The sequence below is a fragment of the Bos indicus genome, chromosome 21 (assembly GCF_029378745.1).
Source record: "Bos indicus isolate NIAB-ARS_2022 breed Sahiwal x Tharparkar chromosome 21, NIAB-ARS_B.indTharparkar_mat_pri_1.0, whole genome shotgun sequence".
Classification (NCBI taxonomy): Eukaryota; Metazoa; Chordata; class Mammalia; order Artiodactyla; family Bovidae; genus Bos; species Bos indicus.
In genome coordinates, this window is record NC_091780.1 from 34,004,296 (window position 1) to 34,020,586 (window position 16,291).

The 16,291-nt window shown below is 57.5% G+C and overlaps 2 protein-coding genes across 3 annotated transcripts; one reads left to right on the top strand and one right to left on the bottom strand.

Annotated features, from left to right (window-relative positions):
• The first annotated feature begins 201 nt into the window (after window positions 1-201).
• On the top strand, window positions 202-7,297 carry ULK3 (unc-51 like kinase 3). Of its 2 annotated transcripts, XM_019983821.2 has the most exons (16): window positions 203-416; window positions 1,065-1,205; window positions 1,289-1,409; window positions 2,110-2,214; window positions 2,876-3,019; window positions 3,215-3,297; window positions 3,910-4,065; window positions 4,240-4,345; window positions 4,551-4,591; window positions 4,824-4,926; window positions 5,064-5,128; window positions 5,214-5,292; window positions 5,368-5,408; window positions 5,787-5,834; window positions 5,985-6,051; window positions 6,171-7,297. In XM_019983821.2, exons 1-16 carry the CDS (start codon window positions 315-317, stop codon window positions 6,185-6,187), a joined length of 1,419 nt encoding a protein of 472 aa, XP_019839380.1. In that variant the 5' UTR covers window positions 203-314; the 3' UTR covers window positions 6,188-7,297. The 2 variants fall into 2 exon arrangements, with proteins under 2 accessions (XP_070631480.1, XP_019839380.1); XM_070775379.1 differs by lacking the exon at window positions 2,876-3,019 and having other exon boundaries at window positions 202-416.
• Window positions 7,298-11,664: 4,367 nt separating this feature from the next.
• On the bottom strand, window positions 11,665-16,024 carry CPLX3 (complexin 3). The gene is made up of 3 exons (XM_019983288.2): window positions 15,718-16,024; window positions 14,492-14,579; window positions 11,665-12,799 (listed from the first exon to the last, which is right to left on the bottom strand). The coding sequence occupies exons 1-3, from the start codon at window positions 15,879-15,881 to the stop codon at window positions 12,575-12,577; spliced, it is 477 nt and encodes a 158-aa protein (XP_019838847.1). The 5' UTR covers window positions 15,882-16,024; the 3' UTR covers window positions 11,665-12,574.
• Window positions 16,025-16,291: the final 267 nt, after the last annotated feature.

Below are 16,291 nucleotides of genomic sequence, written 5' to 3' on the forward strand. Positions count from 1 at the left end.
CCTCTGCTAACTCCCGTTAGGCCCGCGAGGACCTGCGTATCTCCAAATGGATCTTGCGGGTACTGGCGAGTCATCTGATTTCCTGTGCAGGTGAAGGCGGAGGCTCCCAGGAGCCGCACCTGGAGGGGAGGGGCGCCGGGGCGGTCGGGCGCCGGCGCCCCGCCCCGCCTGCCTCGCTGCACTTCCGGCGGGCGCCGCTCGGGGCAGTGTGGAGTCCGGTCCTACCGCGGCGCGCGCGCTCCCCTCTCGGCTCCTGGCCGGAACCCCGGCTCCGGGAACCAGGAAGCGCCCGGCCGCGGGCGCGGGCTGTCGGGATGGCGGGGTCCGGCTGGGGCCCCCCGCGACTGGACGGCTTCATTCTCACTGAGCGCCTGGGCAGTGGCACGTATGCCACGGTGTACAAGGCCTACGCCAAGGTGGGTGCGGGGCGCCTTGGGGCTTCTGTGCGAGGCAGCAATTGGGGGCTCGAGAACTTCTGAGGTTCTGGCCCTGGTGCCCGCCAGACGCTAAGCAAGCCCGGGCCGGGAAACGGGGAGAGGTTGAGACGGCGTGAGCTAAGGGTGCACGGCTTGGCCTGTGCCAGGTTGACCTTCTGTGGAGGAGGTGTGCGGTGACCGCCGCAGATAGGTCTTCAAAGCAAATAAACACCGCTGTTGTGCGGAGAGACGAGTGAAGACCTCGATGGAGCCTCGGCGTTAGTGGCTGAAGACTAGGCTCCAAACAGGGAGGATACCTGTGGGCTAGGAGTCTGGGGCAGGGTTCTAGAAGGCTGGACCCACTTAGGAAGCAGAGTGGGCAGTTTAGAACAGTGAATAACATGCCTTAGCAGGGGCACTCTAGAATACAATGAAAGGGATTGTGAAGCAGAGAGGCTAGTGGGGAAGCCAGGATTCCAGAATCTGGGTGCCTTACTGGCCTGAGAGAGGGCAGCTGGGCAACCTGGATGCTGGTGTGAGTGGGTAGGCCGAGAGAGGAGGAGCAGGGCAGAGGGGACCAGAGCCTTCTGGCCATGCATGGTTCTTGGTCCTCTCAAGGCAGAGCCCTTGAATCTCCTGTCCCCACAGAAGGATACTCGGGAGGTGGTAGCCATAAAGTGTGTGGCCAAGAAGAGTCTGAACAAGGCATCCGTGGAAAACCTCCTGACAGAAATTGAGATCCTCAAGGGCATTCGACACCCCCACATTGTACAGCTGAAAGACTTCCAGGTGTGGGCTTGGGATGGGGTGACCACCGAAGGGGGCTGAGAAGGGCCACTCTCTTCAAGCCTCCTCTCTGCCTCTAACCCCAGTGGGACAGTGACAACATCTACCTCATCATGGAGTTCTGCGCAGGAGGTGACCTGTCTCGCTTCATCCACACCCGCAGGATTCTGCCTGAGAAGGTGGCTAGGGTCTTCATGCAGCAGTTGGGTAAAAGCCTCTGACACCAGCCTGATGCCCCTTCCCATGATCTCTGCTCTCCCACCCCACCCCTGCCCCAGGCTTAGAGTTGTGACACTCTTAGCAGTTGCCTGCTATCCCAGCTTGGATTTGTAGGGCCCACCCTTCGTTTTGCCCATCCCTGGCTTAAGGATGCTGTGAGAGAGATGGAGAGGAGTCCCATCCGTGGGGAGTACCAGCTTCCACACGTGAAACATCTTCAGTAACATAAAGACCTCATGGAGCATTCTGAAGACCCAAGTGTTTTGCCAAGGAGAAGAGCAAGGGCCTAAAGGGCTGGGACATCTAGGGAGGCTTCTAGGAGGAGGGGAGACTTGTGAAGGAGCACAAGGGAGGAAGGAGGTCACTCGAGGTGGGCGTGAGGCAAAGTCTTAGCAGTTGGGGGGGAGCCTGGTGCTTGTATGTAAAGCATTTGGTGTAGGGACTTTGCTGGTGGTTCAGTGGTTAGATCAGACTCTGCGTTCCCAACGCAGGGGGCCCAGATTCAATCCCTGGTCAGAGAACTAGATCCCACATGCTACAGCTGAGATGTAGCACAGGCAAAAAAAAAAAAAAAAAAAAAAAAGCATTTGGTAGACCAGGCCAGAACTGGGGTTGGGCAGGCAGGTAAGAGAGGGGATGGGAGAGAGGCTTCTCTGACCTGTCACTCTGCACGGTTCCTACTGCCTAGCCAGCGCCCTGCAGTTCTTACATGAACGGAACATCTCTCACCTGGACCTGAAGCCACAGAACATTCTGCTGAGCTCCCTGGAGAAGCCCCACCTTAAACTGGCAGGTATGAGTCTGGAACGGAAGGTGTGGAGGTTTGGAGGGTGGTGTGCAGAGGGCTCCTTCTGCCTGGGCTCGCTCAGCAGCCCTGGTTCTCATGGAGCCCTCGAGTCATCAGACAGCGACAGGCTGGGATGTCCAGGGACGGGCCCCGTCACCAAAAGGTAGGGCCTTTCTCAGGCTACCGATGCTTGACTCCAGCAATGTGATATCCTGGGTGGGGTCAGGGTTCAAAGTGTGACCAGACTTAGTCCTTTATCCATCACCGACTATGACTCAGTCTGGGGCAGTGTTGGAAAGTGTGGAGTGGGAAAAGGGGTAGTTGTGGCCCCTGATAAAATTTGGAGAACTGACTTGAAGCTGGAGGCCAGAGAGGTCCACTGAGCTGAGTAGGACAGTGAGGGAGAGGTCAACCCCTAGTGAGCCCTTATCCTCATTGGTGTGGGCTTCCTGGGAAAAGGTGTGCAGGGGGCTGTGCAGGATGGGTAGAGTATATGCCCTCAAGGAGGTAGAAGGGTTTGTAGTGAGAGAAACGACATGAGCAAATTAGGGAAGTGGGGTTAATCCTGGTGAGTCTAGAGGGTGGGAGGAATCCCGCCCAGGAACCCACGGGTAGTCTGTAAAGCAGGAGCAGAAACTGAGCCTGCTGCCTGGCCTCTTGCCTGCAGACTTTGGCTTTGCACAGCACATGTCCCCCCGGGATGAGAAGCACGTGCTTCGTGGCTCCCCACTCTATATGGCTCCCGAGATGGTGTGTCAGCGGCAGTACGATGCCCGTGTAGACCTCTGGTCTGTGGGGGTCATCCTGTATGGTGAGAGCTCTGTCCCCTGCCCCCACGTGGAGGCCTGCACTGTCAGAGCATCCTCAGTCAGAGCATCACTGGGCCACTCCTGAAGGGTTTTAATGAAAACACTGACTTGCCTGGTCTGGGGCCCTTCTCCAGGAGTGGGCCAGGCCCAGCTTGACCCTATCCCCTCCCAGCCTGCCCTCTGCCTCCCTTCCACAGAAGCCCTCTTCGGGCAGCCCCCCTTTGCCTCCAGGTCGTTCTCAGAGCTGGAAGAGAAGATCCGGAGCAACCGGGTTATTGAGGTAGGTCTAGCAGGGCCTTCGAAACTGTGAGGCGCAGCGGGAGTCAGGGCCCTGAGGTGGCAGAGCTCACTGCCACCTGCACAGACTGGGGTGTGGGCTCCAGGCCACCACTGTGGAGCTGGGCACGCTCTAGCCTGACAGTTGGCTCCATGCAGTCCCGGTGACCCAGATCAACCAAAGTGGGGAGCAAAAGGCCTGCCCTACAGCCTGTTTCAGGTTCCCCACAGGGAGAAGGGCTTCCCAGGTGGCTCAGTGATAATCTGCCTGCCAATGCAGGAGACACAGGAGATGCGTGTTCATCCCTGTGTTGGGAAGATCCCCTGGAGAGGAAATGGCAACCCACTCCAGTATTCCTGCCTGGAGAATCCCATGGACAGAGGAGCCTAGCAGGCTACAGTCCATAGGACCACAAAGACAGGAGCCTGGGGAGGAGGCTTGGCTCTCACTGGCTGTCACATTCTGACCTGTCACTCTTCCTCCTTGCCTCATATTCTCCATCTGTCAGTGTGTGTCTTGGGGGCCCCCCAGGGCAGGGTGGTCCTGACAGGCCTTGGGGGCTGGGGGCCAGGGTGCCAGAGCTGAGTGTGATCTGTTCCACCCCTACCCCCGCAGCTCCCCCTGCGGCCCCAACTCTCCCACGACTGCCGAGATCTGCTGCAGCGGCTCCTGGAGCGGGACCCCAGCCGCCGCATCTCCTTCCAGGACTTCTTCGCCCACCCTTGGGTAGACCTGGAGCACATGCCCAGTGGGGAGAGCCTGGGACGAGCAGTGAGCAGCCAGTGGAGACGGGTGGGCTGAGGGCAGGTGGGGGGTTTCATCGACCCCTTTCAGTGGTTACCAGGTGACCTGCCCAGCAGGAGGCAGAGGGTGGGCTCAGGGTATGGATGACCCCTTGCGGTGAGTGTGGGGAGTGGGCATGACTCCCGATCTGCCCTCCCGCAGACCGCCCTGGTGGTGCAGGCTGTGAAGAAGGACCAGGAGGGGGACGCTGCGGCCGCCTTGTCTCTCTACTGCAAGGCCCTGGACTTCTTCGTCCCCGCCCTGCACTGTGAGTGCCAGGCGGGTGTGGCAGGACAGGGTCAGCCACAGCCACAGTGGCTGGGTACCAGAAGCAGCTCCTCTTCCAGAATTTTGTGGGAGACAAGACAGTGGAGAAACCTGGAACTCATTTCTTTGGGGGATTCCAGAGGGGTTGGTGTGAGGCAGGGGTCTCCTCGCTTCAGAGGCCTCATTTAAACCCCCATTTTCTGCAGATGAAGTGGATGCCCAGCGGAAGGAGGCAATTAAGGCAAAGGTGATCAGAGTCCCCTGAGGACATGGGGAGGGGTCCCAGGGCCTCTGGGGGTTGGCTCTCCTAGAGGAACCTCCCTCCCCAGGAAGGGGTTCAGGCTGGCCTCAGTTGGCCCCTGCAACTGATGTTGCAGTTTGGGGCAATCACTGAGGACCCAAAGGGAGAACCTGGAGCTGGGTGCTGGCGAGGGAGGCAGTGGGGGACAGCCCTTCCTCAGCCCCTTGCCCTCCAGCAGGTAGGGCAGTATGTATCCCGGGCTGAGGAGCTCAAGGCCATTGTCTCCTCCTCCAATCGGGCCCTGCTGAGGCAAGGGACCTCTGCCCGAGACCTGCTCAGAGGTAGGCCCTGACCCCCACTGACCACCAGTTCCCCGGCCACTTCCCTCCAGCCCAAGGGGGAGGGAGGTGGAGGTAGGTGTCCTGAGGTGAGAAAGCAGACGGCCCCTGTCACAGTGCATCTTTGCCCCTCATCCCAGAGATGGCCCGGGACAAGCCGCGCCTCCTGGCTGCCCTGGAAGTGGCTTCGGCTGCCATGGCCAAGGTTTGGAGCTGCTGGGAGGGGTCTGGGCGGGGCAGGAGGAGTCCAGGTCGTCCCCCTAGACGACCTAGTGTCCATGTGGCTGCAGGAGGAAGAGGCTGGCGGGGAGCAGGACGCACTGGCCCTGTACCAGCACAGTCTGGGGGAGCTGCTGCTGCTGCTGGCAGGTAAGGCCCCAGCCCCACCTCCCCAACGGCCCCTGGCCACCCCGCCCTCACCACGCACCCTCCCTCTCTCTGCAGCGGAGCCCTCAGGCCGGAGGCGGGAGCTGCTTCACACTGAGGTGCCCACTGGGGTTGGGAGGGTCGGTGGGGATGGGGGGGTGGGGTTCCTCTTCCCCATTTGCCCTGCTTCCATGTGTGGGGACCTCCTTGGGTTCCCTCAAGGTGCCCCAGGTCTGGGAGTCAAACCTCACAGACTTGCTAAGTTGGTGACTCCCGTGCACGTCATCAGGGCTCAGGTGCTTGGGTCAGGGCAGAGGGACAGGCAGGGTCTGGGAACTGAGCAGCAGTCAGGAGGCTTCTGGAGGAAGGGGCAGAGAAGGACTCAGGCAAGTTGTTCTGATGAGGCAGAGGATCCCAGGGAGCATTAGGAGTGAGAAGGAGCTTGACTTGAAGGCCTCTCCTCACCCCGCGTCCCTGGGCATGTCTTCCCTTGGCAGGTTCAGAATCTCATGGCTCGGGCTGAGTACCTGAAGGAGCAGGTCAAGGTGGGCATGTGGGGACCCACACTGGGGCGAAGCTTTGTGCGTTCTGTTCCTCTCTGCCCATGGCTGTCTGTCCCCTGCTCCCTGTGCTGTGACTCCCTCTCGTTACTGTCTGAAGGCCTCTTCTCACAGTCTGTCCTTTATGTTCTGCAGATGAAAGAGTCTCACTGGGAAGCCGAGACCCTGGACAAAGAGGGGCTGTCGGAGTCTGTTCGTAGCTGTGAGTCCTGCCCTGGGGTCTGACCCTTCACCTGAGGAGGGATGAAGACTGGGGCAGCCCTAGATTCTGCCTCTCTTGCCGGAGACCCGAGACTGACGCTCCCCACTTCCCCTCCGCAGCTTGTACTCTGCAGTGACCCTGAAGGATGATCGGACAGATCACTGGGAACTGGAGACACACCCCAGCTGGCCCCCAGAATTCTGTGGCCTTCAGCAACACTAAGGAGCAGGCTTCCTGGATGGCCAATTCTGGGACCCCCGCATACCACAGGATCCCCAGCACCCCTGGGCGACTTCTAACTTCCTAGAGAGTCTAAGAGCCCGTGGTGTGTGCCGGGAGCATGGGGCCTTGGCCTGGGGTGGGGAGAACTCTTGGAGAAGTGTGTTTCTGTCACGTGACTTTTGTTTGGTGGTTGCTGGGCGCTGAGCCTGTTGATTTCTGGTTTTGCTCTGAGATGAGGGCCAGGGCCCTCTGCAGGGCACTCCTGCTTTTTTCACTCCCTGCCAGCAGGCAGCTGTACCCACCCCTGTCTTTCCTGGGAGCCTCACCTCCCTCTGTGCACTGGAACAGGGCTTCCAAGACCCCTCAGGGACCATCCATCCCACCATATGCACTCAGCCCTGCAGAGCTCAACCAGTCTTCCGGGAGCTGACCCCGGCCTACCCTCTCGATATTTTAAGATTATCCTTCATGCATGAAAACAATATCTTTGGTAGAGATGGGGCAAATTTGAGAAACCCATGCCTTGTTCTTGCCCTGGTCTGGAGGGCACAAGGGGAGGGGTCCTCAGTCCTCATCCCTCCCACCTTCATCCCTCTGAGGAATGCCGGTACTGACCGCAGAGCTGGTCCAGGCCTGGGACGGGGAGGCATGCGGGCCCCAGGGGAACCAGTGATCCAGGGACCTGGCCCTGGGTCTGACACGGCTGCTCCACCAGTGTGTGACCCCAGGCAAGCTCCTCCCCTTTCCCGGCCTGGGTTCTCCCCATCTCTCCAGTGGCACTGTCGCTCTCTCCTCAAGCCCCTGCGTGGGCTTCCAGGAGAACAAAGTGTCTTTAACCTGGAAAGAATATGTCTACCTGGAGTTATTTAGCCTTTTCTTTTCTAAACAATCAGAGAGGGTGTTAGTGATTTCTAATCCTTCTGTCCTTAAATGCCTCCTTGGGGCAAGAGTTGTCTGCCTTCCCTATAGGAGACTGGGTGTAAAGAATATAATTCATTGTTTTTCTATTAAATTATTTTCTGAATTTCTTCTTCTCTTCTTGCCTTGAGAAAAACAGCAGAGAGAGCCCCAGCTCACAGGCTGGGGCTAGAGGGGCTCCAGGAAAAGCTGGGTGGAGCGGGAGGCTGGGGGAGGTCATAGGCTGGGGGGAGTGAAAGCCACATCTGCCCCCTGCCCTCAGCCCCAGGGTTTCCGGGAGAGCCAGGCTGACCTACTACCAGGCCTCCCACCGTCCAGGAGAGCAGTGGGGAGCTGCAAGCGCAGGCCTCAGAGCCCAGGGAAGGCCCTTCCTGTCTGCACGGGGAGAAGGGCCCAGTGACCACAGTGATTCTGCTGAATGTCTGTGCTGCACACTGCTCGTCCTAGACAGGACCCAGTGTCTCCGCCCCCTCTCACCCTGGGTCAGAGAGCCAGATTAGGGAAAGGGCATCCTCTAGGGTGTGTTGTGCTCATGCTCAGCTCCCAGGGCCCCCCAAGTTGGGGTAGTTTCCAGCAGCCCTCCCCCGACCCTCGGGTGGGAGGAGCATCTTTGGGAACTTAGGGAGATGGAGCTCGCCCCCTTGGGCAGCCACCAAGGCCCGAGTTCCCTTAAAGGGCTAACTTCTCCAGAAGCCTGACCGTTGGGTGGCAGTGTGGAGCAGTGACCTGGAAGGCAGGAAGCAGAGCTAAACTCCTGGCCTTGATCTGTGGCTCTGAAGCTTGGGACCCATTGAGTAGCCTGTTTCTCAGTAAAATGAGGATGAAGGTAAATGCCCCGTGGGAACCTGCGAGGATTAAATGAGCCTGGCACACAGAATTAAAAAAATGTTATTTTCAGAGGAATGCATTCAGATTATTTTTGGGAGTGGGCTGGACAGAAAACCCTCTGAGTAAAATGAGAAGGAGGGAGGAGAATGAATGGATCCAGTTGTGGGGATAAATTGAGAGAAATGGATGGGAGGGAGAGTGGGAATGAGGAAGGATGGGGTTTGTGAAAGACTAATCGAATAGAAGGATAATGGGGTAAAAGCTTGGCCCTGGAGGCCCCAGTTTCTATTTGTGATGTCTGCATTGGCGATCTGAGGACAGGGGTCTGATACTATTCTACATGTGATTGTGGAGGGGAGTGGGCCCCCATGGGGGCACTGGGTATAAGAAAGACCTGAAGCCAGAGGCTGGCGGAGGAGGCCCTGGGGAAGGTGTCTAAGCCACCTGCCAAGGGGGGAGGCGGCCCAGCCAGAGGAGGTGGGGCTCCCCAGGACTTTCTTTAAATGACAGGCCTGTGGGAAATATGCTAATCTTTTTTAATAAGTTTTTTTCCCTAGGAGCAAGAGTTTCCATCTCTCACCTTTAACACTCTGAGAGTGCCCAAGACAGGGCAGGCCACCTCTCCCTCCCAGCCTCTGGGTGCTCACCCTGCCGTGCCCTCACCTCCACTAAGTCCCCCAGCCCAGCCAGCACTGGGCCCTCTGTCACCCAAGGGGCCAGCCCCGGGAGAAGCAGATGGGCCTCTGGAGCAGGTTGAGGGACCCAGGCGTCTGGCCGGCCTGACCAGCTAGGGTGAGGAGGACACAGAACCTCGGCTCCTGAGGGACGCCGTCTAGAAGGTCTGCTGTCCTCAGAGGCCAGCTACCATCCAGGCCCTCCCTAAGAGGGAGGTGGCCTGACCCCGAGGCTGGGGTGTGAAAGAAGGGGGCACTTTCCCCAGAGCAACTCACACCCACCCCCGCCACACATACACAGATACTAACAGGCCACAGGCCACAGACATCTACAAAAACACTCACATACCCATGCAGACCCCACACAGACTTGCAGTCATGATCGAACAGACACAGGCACGGTTCTTGTTGGTTAGAGACAAGGCAGCCTCAGCGTTGCTGCTTCCCCAGACCTAGCCCAGCCTGGCTCCCTTGCTCCAAGCCTCACACGGATTCTGGGAACAGCGATTTCTGGCAGGCACCGGGTGGGAGGCGGGGCAGCAGGCTCCATGGTTCCCTCGTACTCCCCTCATGTGCGGCTCCCCACCCCCAGCCCAGCCTCAGGAGTCAGCTGGGTCAGTAGGCACTGCCAGCAGCTCGGGCTCAGCAAATGGACATCCCCCAGATGTCCCATTGCCTGCCCCTGCCGGGGCCTCCAGTGTTGGAGGAGGGACCATATGGCCACTGGGGGAAGGGAAGAGCCTCTCAACTCCAAACCCATCACCACCCTCTCCAGCTCCTCCCTGGAGATCGACTGGCCTCCAGAAAGTCATTTCTCTCTGTACCCCTCCTCCCTCTGGGAACCAGGCCTGGGCTGTCTGCAGGGGTGAAGGCAGAAGGGGGCTTGAGCCTGGCAGGGGCCAGGGGTCGCCACTTATCTCCCTGAAGTCCCCTGTTTCTGGAGCCAGAGAGCCTGAGGGTGGGGGTGAGAGGGAGCAGGCCGGCCAGCTCTGTTGTCTTCCTCCTGAAAGAGTGAGGGGGTTGGAGGGGTTGTCTTATCACCTGTCAGCATGTCCTGTATCCTCAGACTGCCTGCGGGGTGAGAAGGAAGAAAGGAGAGAACAGGAGGGAGGGGCCGGGAGAAGAATGATACCTTCCCTAAACTATGGTGCCCTAATGGTGGGACTTGCATCGGTCTGGAAATTTTTGGTGGTGAGTGGCTTTGTGGCTGTCACATCACACCCGGAGGATGGACTAGTCATCAAGAAAGTGATGGTCTAAGTGGGAGTAGAAGCAGGATGGGAGGACTGCGGGGCTGAGGGCTGAGCGTGCGGCAGATGCAGGGGGCACTCCAGCTCGGCCAGGTCAGCCTCACGTTGAGGGCATAGGTGTTGGGTGGGTGAGAGCCAGGAAGGAGACTGAGGGTTGGAGATGAGAGGGCCGTGGGCTGACAGGGAAGTTCAGAGAGCAGGGGAAGGAAGAGCGAGGTGGGGAGGCGAGCAGAGCCTGTGCACCCCTCAGCCCACCCTCCTTGCCCATCTCTGCCTGAGCCCCAGAGCCTTCACTGCCCTCTCCACCTCGATTCCAGGGACAGGCAGACAGGTCAGGGCCCCTCAGGGTTCTCAGGCTGTGAGCAAGGAGCCAGAATGGGGGCTCGGCCCCCTCCCACTCCCTAACCCCAGGCCCCAGCCAGCCCATTTTGTGAGGGTTCAGTGAGTGTTCACTCCCCGGCCTCCCCACGGCCCGCATCCCTGCTCTTTCGCTTTGGTCCTGCAAACCACTGAGGGGAAAGGGTCTGTCCAGTCCCATTAGGCAGAAGGCCCCTGGAGGGCGGAGTGCTGACGTGGGCCTTGCTGCTGATGCTGCCGAGGTGGCCCATGCCCCACCCCCCACAACCTGGGGCCAGAACTTGGTCTCCTCCAGCTCCAGGAAGGTCAGGAGGGGTTTTTGTCCCATGACCCTCCTTGGGGGCAGCCCAGGCCCCTTTCCCTGGGGTGTTCAAGAGAGAAGACCCAGCGTGACAGCTGAGCATCACTGCCCAGATCCGGGGCCTGCGTCCCTCCCTGCCCCCACAACCGAAACTGCCAGCTCATGGAGATTGTTGTTATTCCTTGGTGGTTTGATTTGTTCTCTTTGGGCTGGTTAGTTAAAGCTCCATAGGGTCTTCTCCCATCCTAACTCATCGTCCTCTCTTTCTCTCCCACCTCTCCCTCCCCACATTACCTACTGCACAGGTTTTATGTTTCTTGTTCTTATTTTACAAAGGAACCTAATGGAAGCTTTGCCCTTGAAACCAAACCCCAAGATGGCTCTTCTGCCTATAAATCTTGGCTGGCTTCTCTACAGTCCTGTGTGAAACAGGGGCACCAGGATCTGCCTGTAGCACCTTGCTCCTCGCAGGCCTCTGAGATGGCCTGCTTGCAGAGCCTCCTGGTTGGTCTCCTGGATAACCCCCACCCTCGGGACACACACATAGGTGAGCAGGATGAGATTTGGACTCTACACTTTTTTTTTTTTAAGAACAAGTTACCATTTATTGATATGGTCCATGTGCCAAGGGCTTTACAAATGGCCACCCTGTGAAACAGGTGTTGTTATTATTGAGTGGGGCTCTTAATATCACAGCGAGGGAGGAAACAGGCTCAGAGAGGGAAAGGGACCTGCTCAAAGTCACACAGTAGTGCCTGGGCTGGAAGCCAGTTGCCCTGCCTTCGTTTTGTTACACCTTCGATGGCCAAGATGTGGAAGGGGATCGGCACAGGTGCCAGAGACAGCTGTGGTTGAGTCAGCCCCTCCTGCAGGCTCAGGTAATGCCCCAGAGGCCCTGCCTTCCCTGGTGCAGCCCATCTAGGTGACTGCTTGAGTATCTTATAGGAGCTGGCACTCCTATGAAGCTGTGGATGAGGAGGTAGAGAATACCCCTCCAAGGCCAAGGTTAGGGGCCTGTGAAACCTGAGACTCCTGGAGGTCAGTAAGAAGTGAAATAGGCAAGTCATTTGGAATTTTTATTTTTCACTGAACTAAGAGAGGAAATCCAGCTATGGAATCCAGGGAGAGTTCTACAGGAACAGAAAAGAAATTGGCTGGGCCCTGGGCCCAGAGATGGCCTGGAGCCTCCTGGGCTACTGTTCAGTGCCAGCTTCATCCTTGGCACTAAGCCCCTCACATAGCATCACTCAGCTTCCAAGAGCCAGAGCCCACAGTGGCAGCCGCTTGAGACTATGGCTGCAGCTGCTGCTCTACCCAAGGAGGGGTGTGGGACTGACTCTCAAGGGTCAGGGAGGCCAAGCTAGGAAGTCTTAGAAATCACCCAGTCCATTCCAGTTGTATAGACAATGACTTGAGGCCCAGAAAGGGTGGTGGGTTTTAAGGAGAGTAAATGTGGAGACTTGAACTCAGGCCTCCTGTCTGTTGTGAGTGTCTGCTTAAAGCTCCCCTGAGCATATCTGAGTGTTGGTGTCTAGAGGAGCTAGGCACCCAGGGGAGCTGGCCCGTGTTTGTGTCTCTGTGTGCCAGGATGCATCTGTGACATACCCCTCTGAGCACACCAGGATCTCTGTGTCCCTCTGTGTGTCCCTCTATGGGTTCTCCTGTGTGCAGGAACTTGGGGCCATGGTCAGAGAGGGTCAGGTCTATTCCTACAATCCTGGGAGACCTTCCCAGGCTGAGTAGGGATGGTGGGTCCTGAGGGGTAGGGTGAGGAATGGGAACTTTGCTCCCAGTGGAGAGGGTGAGAGCAGAAGGCAGACTGGAGCCCTGGATGAGAAGGGTCCTGGGGCTGGCCTGGGGCAGGGAGACAAAGCCAAGATGGGATATGGGTCCCTGGAAGCTGAGACATGCTCTCAGCGCTTGTGTGGGCCCAGCCCTCTGGTCACCCCCGTGGGTAACCCCAGGGGAAGTAGTCACATGATGTGGCACTTCTCAGCTGATTGCTTGAGGTCCCCCAATGTGCTCTGGGCCTTGTCCTTGAGTGAGCCGAGGTCCAAGCCAGGGAGGCTGGCCAGCTGCCCAAGGACCGAGGCCCTCTCCTCCTCCTCCTCTGTGTCCTCCTCAATCATCTTGGCCAGCTCCCGGGGCAGCTCCACATCTCCACCTGCCATCTGGATCTGGCTCTCGTCTGTCTCGTTCTGAAGGGAAGAGGGAAAGGGGTGCGATGGGGTTGCAGGTCTGTGGGGACTCAGAGTTGAGGGGCAAGGAGGAGCCTGGACTGTGTTCCAGGCCCCAGGATTCTGGAACTCCAGGTTCCAGTGAACTCAGCCCCCCTTCTCCATACCAGAATCAAGCTTTTGACGCTTGGATATGGAGACCTTGCCCTTTCACACGGCCTGACTTCACCCTGAGATACTGAAGGTGAGACACTAGCGCAGTGAGTAATGACAACATAAAAATACTTCGGAGTCAGACTGAGTCAGCTAAGTTGTGTGTTGACTGTCATTAACTACACTGAAGAATGTTACCCATCACAGTGATGGATTCCATTCATCCAACACCTATCACATGGCTGACACTGAGCTGAGTGCTTTTAATGCTCACAACACCACTGTGAGGTAGGTGTTATTTTCTCCATTTTACAAATAAGGAAATTGAGGCTCAGATAACTTTAGTAATTTGCCCAAAGTCACAGCACTAGGAAGTGGGGGAGCTAAATGTAAACCTGTATCCCTCATTCCAACGTCTGTGTCCTCTTTGCACAGCACCTACCTACTGATGTTCATTGCACTTCCCTGTCCCTTTGGGGGCTCTTTGGCTTTCCACTTTATGTCCTACTCAGTTACAGCCAAGTCTTCTCTCTCCTAGGGGACTCAGAGTTCTCTGATGGCAGAGTTGTTTCTCTTATACCCTTAGTGCAAGCATTTGAGGAATGATCCATTCCTAGCTGAGTTTGAGTCTTCCTTTGAGAGATTTTCAAAAGACTAGTGCCCTGTGGGAAATCAGAGGCAGCCAGGGGCTCAGTAAACATGTACTGAATGAGTGAATATGACGTTCACATATCTAATCCTCCAATTCAAGTGGAAGATCAAGTTCAGGTGTAGCCTGTGCTTCCTTTTCTCCTCAGAGTCTAGCTTCTGGGCAGGGGGAGTGGCCTGTGCCTCAGTTCCCTCCTTAGGCAACAGGAACAGAACTCTTACATGATCATCTGATGCTGCAGAGCCTAGAGGAGACATCCTCCTAGCTACTTGGGCAATCAAGGGGGTACTTTACTATCTGCAGACAGACTTCATACTTTGGAAGGAACCAGGGGTCTGGGAGCAAGTGCAGGCTCAGCACGTACGGGCTTGATCTCTTTTCCCACTCCCATCACTCTCTGGCTGTGTATGACCATAGCCAAGTCCCTTAATCTCTCTGAGCCTCAGTTTCCTTATCTGTAGATGTGGGTAGTAGCTACCTGGCAGAGTTACTGAAGGGTTAGGTAAGGGCATGAAGATCAAGCACACAGAAGGTGCTGCCTTCTCTCTGTCCACCTCCCTCCCTGGGTGTTTAGAAGTGCCAAGAGATTTTACCCCTGAGGTAGAATCTACTGCCTTCCAACTCTTCATCTGCCTAGGCCTGACTCTGGGTTGGGTGAGTGGGGGTTGGAGGAGAGAAGGGGCCTGGATTGACTCCAGAAACACAAACCCATCTGGACTGGGCTACCTGTCAGCATCAAGCCCTGGCCCTTGGCAGGCACTAATTAACCGTGAATGAGTGAAGGAGTGAGAGAATCGTTAATTTAATCAAACACTCCTTGAGCGTTGCAGTGCCAGGAGTACGGCAAAGGGGTCCGGAGCCCACAGCTCGGGGTCCCGGATGTGTCTTGCAGCCCAGGGTCCTAAGCTTACCTTGGGCAGCCGATATTTGTCTCGGAAGTGGCTCCGCAGCGTGGCCCGCTCTGCCTTCCTCTGCGTGAACTGCGCGTCCCGCTCCATCCTGTGGGGGCACCGGGGGCGGAATCACCGCCGGGGCTGAGAAAATGGGCGGGGCCTGCGAGGAAGGCGGCGGGAAGGGTCTCTATGTCCTAGCCGAAGTTTACTTGGCTCCCACCCGCGCCGGCCGGTATGTTGGGTGCTCTGACCAGCCAAGATCAATCTTCACTGTCTCTCCCTGGTATCACAGTGCCCTTTATTGCCTCCACACACGTCGCCCGATGCAGCTATCAGGGCACGTCTGTCTGGCTTTCCGGACCTTAACATAGGTGGCATCTGACTCGGTCTGTCTTTTCTTTTTCTGACAGGTTGTGTCAGTGTGGGGAAAAGTATTTGGGACAGACACGGGTTCGCATCCTGGCTCAGCTACCACTTTTTGTCTTTGAGTAAATCATTTATTTTCCCGTTTTGTAAAATGAGGATAAGATTTTGCAGCTCACAAAACTGTTATCATGATTAAGTGAAATAATAGCTAACATTTAATGGTTTGCCATGTGCCAGGTGTCTTGCTAAGGGGTTTATGTGCATTAAGTATTAACCCTCATAAACATATACGGCATGTTTTATCACCACCCACATTTTACAGAAGAAGAAACTGAGGCACAGAAAGGTTAAGGAACTTGCCTAGGGTCACCCAGCAAAAAAGAAGCGAAGCCAGGATCTGACCCAAGCAGCCTAGTGTGGAGCTGAGCCCCTAACTCCACTCCAGGTACATCTCTGTCCCAGCATTGTCCGCACACAAGAGTGCCCTCATCTCAGGATCTGTCTCCATGACTGATTCTCCCTCAGCTGCAGCGCTTTTCTCTGAGCCTCAGGCTGAGAGGAGCTCCAGTTGGAAGACACAGACGGCTGAGACCAGATCGGATTAAGGGATTACTTGTTTCGTCAGAAATGCACGTGCCCCCACATCGTCTCAGGCCCCTGTCGCCCCTGCCCCCACTCCCTCTGGGCCCAAATGTAAAAGTGGAGCGGGGTTCTAGGTTAGACATGGGGTGGCTCTGGGGGCAGCCTAGAGGGCCCGGCCCTTACCTAGTCTGGAAAAGTAGGGGAGGGGCTCGGGGTCTGAGACTGCCCTAAGGGTGGGCCGGGGGCCTCTTGGGGGATGGGGAGGGCCATTGGAGCCAGGAAGGGATGCCACTCACTTCTCTTCCACCAGTTGCTTCTGATACTCCTCATACTCCTCTCGGCTCATGCCCTGCGCTTCGGCGGCCGACTTGTCCCCGTCCCCCTTGTCCTCGCCGCCCCCCAGGCTCCCAGTGAGGTTCTTCAGCTGGCCGCCCACCATGGTCTTCACCATGAACGCCATGGTCTTCGCTGACCCGGGCACCGGGCGCCGGTTACCACGCGGCGGGCACCCAGGCACGTCCGCTCCTACTTCAGCACTAGGTCTCAGGGACAGCTCCCGCCGCAGGCAGGCGCCCCACGCTCTGCACCGCCCACCGCCCGCCCCTGCCCGGGCCCGCCTCCATAGCCCCAAACCCCTCCTCACAGGGGGCGGGGGGCATGCACGGGGCTGAGCAGACTGGACCACGTGTCCGCGCCTCACTCCCGCCTCCCCAACGTGCCTCCTTCCATGCCAAGCTCCGCTGGGCACTGCTGACAACGGATTGGGGCTGCCGTTAAAGGGGGGGGGGTCGCTCCCCAGGGGAATGACTTGTGCTTTTATGCGCCCCAGAACCCTGCTATCCCTACTTCCTTCTCCCCCGGATGGCTGAT